This window comes from Gopherus evgoodei, chromosome 8 (genome assembly GCF_007399415.2).
Source record: "Gopherus evgoodei ecotype Sinaloan lineage chromosome 8, rGopEvg1_v1.p, whole genome shotgun sequence".
NCBI lineage: Eukaryota > Metazoa > Chordata > Testudines > Testudinidae > Gopherus > Gopherus evgoodei.
In genome coordinates, this window is record NC_044329.1 from 58,096,635 (window position 1) to 58,109,042 (window position 12,408).

At 44.8% G+C, this 12,408-nt stretch overlaps 1 protein-coding gene across 3 annotated transcripts in view; it reads left to right on the forward strand.

Annotated features, from left to right (window-relative positions):
* RGL1 (ral guanine nucleotide dissociation stimulator like 1) overlaps positions 1-12,408 on the forward strand; it is a 169,635-nt gene that overhangs the window by 105,176 nt on the left and 52,051 nt on the right. For all 3 annotated transcript variants that reach the window (XM_030572037.1, XM_030572039.1, XM_030572038.1), the window contains one exon: positions 6,487-6,564. In XM_030572037.1, the coding sequence (XP_030427897.1) occupies positions 6,487-6,564 (78 nt within the window). The remainder of the gene's footprint in view (positions 1-6,486; positions 6,565-12,408) is intronic.

The window sequence follows — 12,408 nt, forward strand, 5'->3', positions numbered from 1 at the left end:
AACAAAGGGAAATAATCCTGTTTCCCTTCCCCCCTCCAGGTGCTCCTGGAGAGATACACAGACACAAGCTCTGTGAAACTACACAGAGTGATTCCCCCTCTCCGTTCCCAATCCTGGAACAAAAGCCCTTTCCTCTTCACCCCAGAGGAAATGCAAAATCAGGCTAGCAATCCAACACACAGCTCTCCCCTTGATTTCTTCCTCCCACCAATTCCCTGGTGAGTACAGACTCAATTTCCCTGAAGTAAAGAAAAACTTCAACAGGTCTTAAAAGAAAACTTTATATAAAAAGAAAGAAAAAATACAAATGTTCTCTCTGTATTAAGATGATACAACACAGGGTCAATTGCTTAAAAGAATTTTGAATAAACAGCCTTATTCAAAAAGAATACAAATCAAAGCACTTCAGCACTTACATTCATGCAAATACCAAAGAAAAGAAACCATAGAACTTACTATCTGATCTCTTTGTCCTTACACTTAGAAACAGAAGACTAGAAAATAGAACTACATCTCCAAAGCTCAGAGACAGCAGGCAAGCAGACAAAAGACTCAGAGACACAATTCCCTCCACCCCAAGTTGAAAAAATCCAGTTTCCTGATTGGTTCTCTGGTCAGGTGTTTCAGGTGAAAGAGACATTAACCCTTAGCTATCTGTTTATGACAATGGTACAGAACGGCTGGTAACCGTCTTCATCATAGCAACTGGGGGCTGAGCTTCAATCAGCCCCCTCCCTTTCATGTGAAAAGAAAAGATTCTGTACTGCCTGGACTATCATAGCAGTGGGATGCTGGGCTCCTCTCCCCCACACTGCTTAATGTCCTGCCTGGACTATCATTGCACCGGGAGGCTGCCTCCCCCTCATTTTATGTCACTAAAAACTCAGTGTTTCTTATTCCTGCATTTTTTATTACTTCATGACACAAATGGGGGGGACACTGCCACAGTAGCCCAGGAAGGTTGGGGGAGGAGGGAAGCAATGGGTGGGGTTGTTGCAGGGGCACCCCCCGTGAATGGCATGTAGCTCATCATTTCTGCGGGATCTGACACGGAGCAGCTGTAATCTCTGATACACTGCTTCTCTATTACATTTGCCCCATATTCTAGACAGGACTGACTCTATTTTTAGAAACCATAAAGGAGGGATTGACTCAGGGAGTCATTCCCAGTTTTGCTTTTGCACCCCCGGCCGACCTCAGCCAGGGGCATCCATGATAGCAGCAGACAGCTCAGAAGGACAGATAACCGTCATCTCATTGCCAAATTACACTGGCAGCAGACGGTACAGAACCACTGGTAACCATCTCTGCTATCATGCAAAAGCAAATGAATGCTGCTGTGTAGCGCTAGAGTATCGCCTCTGTCCGCGGCATCCAGTACACATACGGTGACTGTAAAAAAAAAAATGCTGAACGGGCTCCATGGTTGCCGTGCTATGGCGTCTGCCAGGGCAATCCAGGGAAAAAGGGCGTGAAATGATTGTCTGCCGTTGCTTTCCCGGAGGAAGGAATGACTGACGACATTTACCCAGAACCATCCGCGACAGTGATTTTTGCCCCATCAGCCACTGGGCTCTCAACCCAGAATTCTAAGGGGCGGGGGAGACTGCGGGAACTATGGGATAGCTAGGGAATAGCTACCCACAGTGCAACGCTCCGGAAATCGACGCTAGCCTCAGACCATGGACGCACACCGCCGAATCAATGTGCTTAGTGTGGCCGCGTGCACTCGACTTTATACAATCTGTTTTATAAAACCGGTTTATGTAAAATCGGAATAATCCCGTAGTGTAGATGTACCCTGAGACTGACAACTGTGGTGCCAGTTATCACCTGTCATTGTAATAACTTTGTGATATGGGACCAAATTCCGACTGAAGCTAATGAATATGGGGAAAATTAATCATAGTTTTTTTTTAAAAAGATGGAATTAATTGAAATATATTTGGGAATATATTCAGGGTACAGTAATGACTCACTTAACGTCCTCCCACTTAATGTTGTTTTGCAGTGACGTTACTGCTCCGTTAGGGAACCTCGTTTAAAGTTGTGCAATGCTCCCTTATAACGTTGTTTGGCTGACTTGTGCAATGCTCTCTTGTAAAATTCCTCTTCTCCGCCTCCTCCCCCTTCCTCTTTCCTCCCTCCCAGCTGTTTGGCAGCACCTGGGACTTTCTGGGAAGGAGGGAGTGAGGGAGCAAATGGGGAAGCTGCCCTCCCACCCCCCTGGCAGGCAGGCAGTGCAACCCGGAACACAAGGGGTTTAGGGGCTGCAGGGCCCTGAGCTAAGGGGGTCCTGGCCTGCAGCTCTAAAGCCCCTTTCAGAATGCAGCCCTGCGAGCACAGGCCAGAGGACTCAGGAGGAAAAGGGGTAGCCATGCAGCTGGAGAGAAGCAGCGCTTTCCCCTTCAAAGCCGCCCGGAGAGAAGCGGTGCTTTGAAGGAGAAAGTGCCGCTTCTCTCCAGCCACGGCTGCGGGGCTGCCCCTGCTCCTCCTGAGTCCTCCAGCCCGTGCTTGCAGGGCCACATTTGAAAGGGGCTTTAGAGCTGCAGGCCAGGGCCCCGGGGCCAAGGCTGGCTTTAGGAAGTGCGAGGCCCAATTCGAACATTTTCGGCGGGGCCCAGGCAGGGATGACTAAAAAAAAAAACATGTAAAAAAAAGCCTTTCATTTCTTAGCAACTGGTTCCCTATAAAAAGTTCTGATTTAAGAGATGTGCCACAGTATGTATTTTTTGTACCAATAGGGTTACCATACGTCCATATTTTTAAATATTCCTCTCGGATGGCGATTTAAGAACCAAAAAGCTGGACATGTCCAGGAAAAAAGGCTGTATGTTAACCCTACCTAAAGTTTTTTTTTAAAAAGATGGGCTTGAACTAGAAATGAGCTCCGTTTCACATGTGTGGGGGTGTCAAGGGTGACCAGATGTCCCGATTTTATAGGGACAGTCCCGATTTTTGGGTCTTTTTCTTACCTAGGTTCCTATTACCCCTCCACCCCCGTCCCGATTTTTCACACTTGCTGTCTGGTCACCCTAGGGTGTGCACATGTGTGAATTCCAGCTGCTCCCTGCCCCCCTCATTGAAGCAGGTGTGCAGGGTTACTGCCCTGGGAACTGCAGGGCACCAGTGGACATGGGGCTGGCAGGAGGCAGGGCAGGGGCTGACTGGAGGTAGGGTCCAGCTGCAGGCAGGGCAAGGGGTGCGGGGCTGGCTGGAGACAGTGGGGGGTGGTGTGGGGTGGGCTGGCTGGCTTCAGGCAGGACCACAGGGGGTGCAGCAGGGGTTGACAGGGCTGGAGACAGAGAAGTGTGGGACTGGCTGGCTTCAGGCAGGAGGGTGCAGCAGGGGTTGGCTGGAGACAGGGTAGGGGGTGTGGGGCTGGTGTGGGCAGGGCAGGGGGTGCAGGGCTGGTGCAGGAAGGGCTGGAGGTGCGGCAGGGGCTGGCTGCAGGCAAGGGGTGCAGGGCTGGCTGCAGGCAAGGGCTGGTGCGGGCAGGGCAGGGAGTGCAGGGATGGAAGCAGAGCAGGGGGTGTGGGGCTGGCTGGAGACGGCCTGGCTGCAGGCAGGGGGTACAGGGCTGGTGCAGGCAGGGGGTGCAGCCCACCCTTTATGGTGCGTGCCCTCTCCTCCTCCCTCCCCCACCAGGGTAGCAGCAGCAGCCCAGGACTCCCCTGCTTCCACTGCCCTGGCCCTTTAAATAGCCGCAGGAGCCCTGGGGAAGTGGCAGGGCTCCGGAGGCTATTTAAAGGACCAGGGTGGCAGAGGCAGCTGGAGCCCCCCCGCTGCTCTAGGGGCTATTTAAAAGGGCCCAGGGCTCCCCTGCTTCTACCACCCCTGCCTTTTAAATAGCTGTGGGAACACTGAGGAAGCAGTAGGGCTCCAGCGGCTGTTTAAAGGACCGAGGCAGTAGAAGCACTGGGAGCCTCGGACTTTTTAAGTAGCTCCCAGAGCCATGCAGCCCTATCCCAGGGCTCCAGCAGTGGGGCTCTGGTGGCAATTTAAAGGGCCTGAGGCTCCAGCCCCTGCTGGGAGCCCCAGGCTCTTTAAATTGCCCCCTGGGAAAGCCAGGCCACCCCGGTACAGCACACCAGCGGGGCTTGGGCACGGGGCCCGATTCAGGGGAATTGGTTAAATTGGCCTAACACCGGCCCTTCCCAGGGCCCCCTTAGCCCAGGGCCCTGCAGCCCCTAAAGGCCCTGCGTTCCAGGTGGCCCTGCCTACCGGAGGCGGGGGCAGCTCCCAGAATCGCAGCCATGGGGGTGGTGCTGCGCCACGCAGAGCCGCCTGCACACCCACTGCACCAAACAGGAGCTGCCCCAGGTAAGTGCTCTGCACCTCCTGCCTGCCCCAGCCCTGAGATTCCTCCCACACCCCCACTCTGAGCGCCTTCCCGCACCCTAACTCCCTCCCAGACCCAGCACCCCCACCCTGAGCGCCCTCCCACACCTTAACTTCCTCCCAGACCCTGCACCCCCAGCCCTGAGCCCCAGGTGTAAGCCAGGGGCACCTCCCCGCCACCGTACTGTACAGTATATAATGCTTTTTGTCTGCCCAAAAAAAATTTCCTTGGAATCTAACCCCCTCGTTTACATTAAATCTTATGAGAAAAGTGGATTCGTTTAACGTCATTTCACTTAAAGTTGCATTTTTCAGGAACATAACTACAACGTTAAGTGAGAAGTTACTGTACTGTCTTATTTCATTGCTGCAATAAATTGTTAGGAGGTATAGCAAATAGAGTTGTTAGTATATATTTTGAATTACAAATGCTGGAAATGAGGATTGAGGGTTATGCTAACAACTATGAGAGGCCAAGTAGGATTCAGTGGGGAAGACTTAGGTAGCAGAGACTCAGAAAACAGGCACACTTATGAAAAAGGATATGTATCAAATTATACACGAGTAGTAGTGACACTCCGTGAATGGGTGCATAGACTTCAGTGGCACCACTCACGGAATAAAGTGCTATTTAGTGTGGGTAAGGATATAAGGATCTACACCTATCAGTTTAGCCTTGCTTATTTTCTTGCATATATTAGAATCTATTCAATGAAAGCATGACAGTTCTAAGCAAAATTGAATACACTTGCACTGATGTCTGAAAGCTTGTTCGGAGGATCAAATTCTGTGCTCTCTCACACTTGTGAAATCTCACTGATGCAGTGGAGTTGCACTGGTATAACTGAGAAGGATTTAGACTTTAAAGAATGTAAGCATCTGCAGATTTTAGTGTGTGGCTTTTGCCTTCTGTCCCAGACTGATAAGGTGGAGTGGTGAGATTTCAGAAAGTTTCAACACTAGCATGGATATAGACATCGAGTAAGAAGCACAGTGTAATTTGGCAGTAGAGTAGAGGACTGGGGATCAGGAGATCAGGGTTCTATTTCCAGCTTTGTCACAGATTTGCTGTGAGAGCTTGAGTAAGTCACTTACCCTCTCTATGCCTTAGTTTCTCCATTGGTAAAGCAGGGATGATGACAACACTACACCTGTCTTGCAGGGCTGTTGAGACTTAACTCATTACTATTTGTAACGTGCTTTGACATTCTCAGAAGAAATGTGCTATAGAAGAGCAAATCATTTTTACTAGTATGGACAATAATGCTCAAACACACCTTTCACCGTGTAGCAGATAGCGGCCAGCAGGTTTTGGGACTTCTCAGGCTTAAATGCCAACAGTTAACCTTCACAACATCATCATGGTCTTGATGTAAAATCTTCAGATTGATGATGCTGTGAAGGAGCATAAAGAGGTGAGCAAACTCTGTTCCTTCATCTTTCTCCTTTAAGATGGTTTGGATGAAAAGGTCTCTTATTTTTCATTGGCTGCATCTTAAAGAAACAATCTTTTTCAAAATGGTTTAATGATTTTGGGTGCCTCAGTTTTTGGGTGCCCAGCTTCAGACATCTTCAAGTGGCATGGTTTTCACAGAGTGTTGAGTACCGCCCTCTGAAAATCAGGCCCTTTTAAAGCATCTCAAGTTGGTACTTAGATATTAAGGCACTCAAAATTGTTAGTAACTTCTGAAAATCTTGGCCAAGATTCTCAAACTTACAGCTGTAGCCAGATCTCTCTTAAGCCTGGATTTTTACAGTAGTTGTCTCTGCCTGGAACCACACCAACTTATGCTCTCATCTCTCACAAGCCCAGGGTCAGACTGTGCCAATGGAGTAAAAGGAGAACATAGAGGGGATCGAGGCCAGGTCTTGACTCTTCCCTGTCCCCTTTGTGATAATATGCAGCGCTGAGGATCAACAGAAAGCAATCTCAATTCTCTTGCAAGCTCTGAGGCTGGGACAGGCCTTTGCATCTGTCTTGTATTTTCATTTGTAGCCCAAGAGAAGAAAGCTTTAAAAATTATTGCAATAATTATAATATACCAATATTCCAGTAGGTGGAAACTGAGTCCTTGTAACCTTTGAGTCCTTTTTATTTAGGCTTGATTTTTAGAAACAGCCTGAAATATCCATCTTGTTGTGTAGGTATGGAAACCTGGAGACCTCAAACTGTGAAGAAGATGGGAGCCAGAATTCCTCAGAGTCCAAAACAGTGCTCAGGAAGTAAGTGTGGCTTTATGCTGTACAGCAAAACCTCAGTCAGGATTGGATATTGAGAAAGGATGTGGTCAACATAATCCTCTTTTCCTTTGAAAATTCACAGCAATCCATACTCGTTTTGATAACACAAAGCAGTAACTCTGTCATAACTCTAACAGATAATACAAACATCAAATCTCTGAGGGAGGCAGGGGAACTTTCCCAGAACAGATCAGACATGTTTCATGTGGTGGCCAGCACATTATAGTGAGAAACTAAACACGTTTGTTTCCCTTGCTTTTCTTATCCACAAAAATATATGATTATTATTGATTTTATATTGTATTCTGCTAGTGCCTTGAGACCCCAAGTAGAGATGAGGGCCTGCTTGTGCCAGGCTCTGTACATGATTCTAAAGTCATTTTTAAGTTTTGATGGCATATGTTGTGTGCAAAATGGTGAAGCTATTTAAAAATATTAAATGTAAAAGAATAGTTGTCTTTCTCTTTCTAATTTCGTGTGAAATATTATTTATCTTTAAGAGTCAAGAGTAGAATGAATCTTAGGTCACAGTATTTGTACTTTCACACCTGAATGATCTACAATTTGCATCTGCAACGGCAGCATAAAATAGCTGGATGATTGTATTTGATTACCCTGAGTAAAGACCTTTGACTCATCTCTGTACAGTGTGTCAGTGCTGTCAACTTCCCCATAATACTGTCACAAATTCCATCGATGAGAGCATTATTAAATGTTTCTTAATTTCATTTTGCTGGTTTGTGGCATAACTGAAGAAACGAGTCCACAGCTTTCAAGTTCTTCAGTTTGTTTTGAAAACAGTAAGTCCAGCACTCCTTTCCCATCACATGCCATGCACAGCATAACCAGTGTTCCAAGCTCTTACTCTAGTATGTGTTCCTGCTAAAAACATTTTAACTGATGTTGGGGTTTTAGGGAGGGGGGAGGAAGTGGGGTTTGTATTCCCTATTCCAGCATTGTCTATTCCTAAGATACAGGTAGGTGGGTTTTATAGAGTATGGCATAGTTTTTCAAAACAGCGTTATCTTCTAAAACACTGCCAACTCATCTGACACGCCAACCCAACCACAGCCCAGCTCCTTTCTCTACTGGGTCTCTGTGCTCCTTGTGATGTCAAAGCATAGCATGCTGTGGGACATCTTATTGAAGCTGAGCTGGCAAATCTGGACTTGAGATGGTATAAACCTCACTCAAACTGTAAGTTTGACAGTGGGATCCATACTCTGCTGCCCTTTGCTGAGTGGGTTTAACAGGGACGGAATGTGGGTTAGTGGTTAGGGACCATGCTTTGGAAATCAAGACTTCCTGCTTCTAATGCCCCATCTTAAACTGAGGGTTTGTCTACATGTGAAACGCTACGGAACTGTAACTGTGCCTCTTCAGTGCCTCAGCGTAGACCCTACCTACACTAATGGGAGGGGTTCTCTCATCGGCATAGGAAATCCCCTTTCCCAAGAGGTGGGAGCAGAGGTGGCTCTAGCCATTTCGCCGCCCCAAGCACGGCGGCACGCTGCGGAGGGCATTCTGTCGGTCGCCAGTCCCGCGGCTCTGGTGGACCTCCCGCAGATGTACCTGCGGATACTCCACCAGAGCCGCCTGCCGCCCTTCCGGCAACAGGCAGAGCGCCCCCCGCGGCATGCCACCCCAAGCATGTGCTTGGCATGCTGAGGCCTGGAGCCGTCCCGGGTGGGAGCTAGGCTGATGGAAGAATTTTTCTGTCAGCCAGGTACCATCTACATGGGGATTTAGGTGGGCTTAACTATATTGCTCAGGATGTAGATTTCTGCGCCCTGGAACAACATAGCTGGGTCAATCTAATTTTTTAGTGTAGATCACCCCTGATTTGCTTGGTGACCTCTCTGGGCTTTACAGTTTTCCCATCTGAAAAATACCAGTAATGAACTTACAGGAGTGTAGTGGTGCTTAATTGATGTTTGTAAAATACTATGATATCCTCAATAGAAAGCTTTACTCAGAGACGAAGTATTATCCTGTAGTAATTTTTAGTTATACACTTGTTAATCACCTTTAAATAAATGAGGTCAGAAATTAAGAGTTAACCATTGATAGGTTCAAGAGTTTGGAAGAAGAAATGTACTGGCTGTCAAGGCATTTATACTGGGTTCAACATGGCAGCTTGAGTCTCTGTTTCCTCTCTGCTTGAGGGAAAATAGAGCTAGCTGTATTGTCCCCCCATTTTGTCATAAAGCACTCATTCAAGCACACGTGGTAGTTTTTAAATATGTCAGAAATACAGAGAAGGCAGTAAAATGTGGTGGGTAGAGAAAATGGCTGAAGGCCAAAGGGTCCTGGGCTCCAATCCAAGCTGAGCCATTGAATCCCATATGACTTTGGGCAAGCCACTTGACCTCTCTGTGTTTGGGTCAACTCAGCCATAAAACTTGAGCTAAAGCAAGATCTTGTTGCAAAACAGATGATGGATTTGAGTGGGTTTCATGGGAAAATAAACAGCTGAGGACCAAATATATCTGTGAAGTATAGGGAATATGTAGTGGTGTGGCATAGCGTAGGGGTTTTGTCAGCATGAGTTTGAGATGGGGGTGTTACTCATGAGTGGTAAATTTTAAAATGTACGATTGAAAACATTGGTACCATAGGAAAAACAGATATTGAAAATGTGCTTGAAAAATATACCAACACAGAAGAAAAAAATATAAGGAAAAAATTGAAAGCAGAAGAGGGAAAGAGGCGAGAACAAAAATGGAGAAGATACTTTCACCAATGTAAATCCAGAGAGACTCCAATGTCTTTGAGGAGTCACTGCATTTTATACCTATGTAGGAGTAAAATTTGACCCTGGATGTAAATTTGAGAGAAAATGGGTGAAAATAGTGAGGTATTTCACTAATATTGTCATTCAATGTATGTGCAAAATGACAGTCAATTGCATGTCAAGTGTGTGGAAGTGAAAGAGCAACAGAAGTAGCAATTAACAAAAGCATGTGTTGTGGGGCGTTTTTAAGCAGCACTGCCTTGCACACTTTATCACCTTCCTGCTGTTTGCTTTTCCTGCTATACTCGTAGCTTCTTCCCTCTTGATACGTAATTAGTGCACTTTTGCACAGCCCCTGAATGCTAAATTGGTGCAAGTTGCATTGATTGCTTTATCACTTAAATACTTCTTCTAGTGAATCTACATCCAGCACATAACTTACACTAACATTTCCAGCACCGCTGAATTTGATCCCGAGACCTCCATGGGAGTGGTAACTTCTTACAGCATGTCTGAATATTATCCACATTCTTTTTTTTGTTATTAATTTACAAGAAGTTTCATACTAAACATTTATAACAAAACGCATCCGGTTAATAAATCTATAAAATGTTTACATGCTTTACACAGATGTTTTGTAACTACAAATTCACACTCAGTCCTCACCATTTCCCACTGCGTCCCCTTGCCTGCTCTGGCTACTTGCCTCTAACTTTAATTATAGATTCTAGGAGGAAGTGGATAGCTTTCTGGTCATCTTGTATAACGTGATACTGGTAACTCAGACTTTCTCTGGGCTTGCGATTCTAATTCAGATATGATTTCATAACTCATTTCTCATAGAAGAGAAAACTGATACATCTTATGCTCACATTTTTCTAAAGATGAAAGAAATAATAATAAGAATTGGTAGTGTTGGTCGCTAGAAAAAACCTGTCTCAGCATTTCTCTGTGGACAGTCTCACAGGGAATCATAGTCAACAATTTTTTTCTTTCTCATATACTTTACTAGTCTCCTATTGTGACAGTTCAGAGTTACGTCTGGGATTTTAGTACCTCATCATAAAATTTAAAACCACACTTCCGCTGGTTTTGTACAAATATGCTACATAAGAGTTATGATTTTAAAAACAACTTTAGGATCAGACTTTATAAAAAAAAAATGGCCAGTCTGCTCTCCAGGACTATTAAAGATCTCATGTTTTTTTGGTTTTAATAAAAACAGAGATTTGCTCTGGCATTTTGTGTCATAACAACTCTGTCCCACACTGTTGTCTCTTGTGCTGGGCAAATAAGGGGTACGTCAGTTCAGGATAAAAGAATATGTGAAGCAAAGCAAAATAAGAATCCATATCAAGAATAGAACTAAGAGAAGAAATAAGAAAGCGTAATAAAGGTATGACAATATGATAGTATTGAATGCCTAGAAGTTTACACAATAGACCAGTTAGCTTTTTGACAACTAGGGTGTATAGTTCAGATGTGTGCCTGGGTTGTCTTGTTACTTTGTAACCAATATATAGGAAAATGCTACATTATTTTTTGCTATATTAATATTCCCAGTTCACCTCTGGTACAAAGACCCCACAGGCTACATTGGTGTTCGCTGTGGGACACTAGAAAGAGAAAGTTATATCCTTGATCTTTCATGCCCCTTTTAAGTATTCTGTGAAGTGGATCAGCCAACCCAAGCTGTTTAGGGGCCCCAGGTTTATTGAAGTTGTTTAGTGTATTGTGCATAAGAAAAACAAGCTTTCAAGAGATATCCCTCGATCACAGAATAGGTACCAGAGCGGTGGTGGTAGGGTCCTGAATCAACTTCTTGGTGTTGATAGAGGTTGTATTCTCTACACATCTCTGAAAAAGCTCATTTTCCATATTAAGTTTGAATTCAGGGCTAGTTTAGTGCTGACAGACTGCTGTACTAATACCCACAACTTAGACTTATTGGCACAGTCCCAAATGTATTAAAGAGGCAACACATTAAAGAAACTGAATATTTCCCATATTTAAGATAGCAAGCATTTAGAGTTGGCCAGAGCTCATTCAGGACAGATGGAGACTAGTAAAGCCTTTGCAGTACAAAGTGTTGCATCTCCTTGTCTGGGTTGCAGATCTGTGCTTTAAATGGATACTGGAGAACATTTTACCAGTTGTCAGGGTCAAATGTAGTGCTGAGATCATGTGCCTGTGGTTCACTGCTGGAGTTTTGACACTGGGAGAGCTTGGTAAGTGGCACATTATGTACTCCAACTAAAGGGGTTTAGAATCTAGCCATCAACTTGAAAGGCTCATAGTAACTTTCGTTCACAGAAGTGGTGAATCAGTCTTCAGATTAGACTGCAGATTAGAAGTGTCTAATCTAAATGTAGAGGTTCATTTGCGATGTTTGCAGTAAAGGGGGACAAGTTTAATGTTAATAGGTTGCCACAAAGCCACTGATTTGGTCTTATTTATTCAGTGTCCTGATATTTGCATATGTCCACAGAGAACTGCTGAGTCAGGCTAGGCATTTCATTAAGTAATCTGATTTGGAGAGATATCAGAGGATGTTGTCTGTAAACAATATGATCTTATATTCTTACCTATACATAGAAATGCCTCATATATTTAGCCAGTGAAATTACTATTCAAAGGGTATCAATAGACAGAGCAAACAAAATCTAATAACGGTAATAATGGAAATGTTTCACATATGTTACACAGTAAAGAAAGTGAATCACATTTGAATCCATTAATTTACACAGATGCTCTTGAGCCGAAATAGAAAAGCTAAGAGTTTCAGTAAACCCTGTCCAAAGTTATATTTCTCAAAGATACTGAAAAGAAAGCGTCTGAGTCAGAAAATCAGTCTCCTGATTGCGATATTTAGTAGGCATTTTTAGTTAGCTTTATTTATTTTAATTATTTGATTTTATTTTGCAGCATAGTGAAACCACATTAAGGGTGCTATGGAAAAGGAGATTGCTTGTCTCAACCAGACTAACTGAGGTTTGGGAAATATACAAGCTCGCTTTTGTAGTACAAAGAATCAGTGAGCTTCACACTCACTGGAAGCCCCCAAACAGTTCTCTTCTGCCATATCCCCAAGC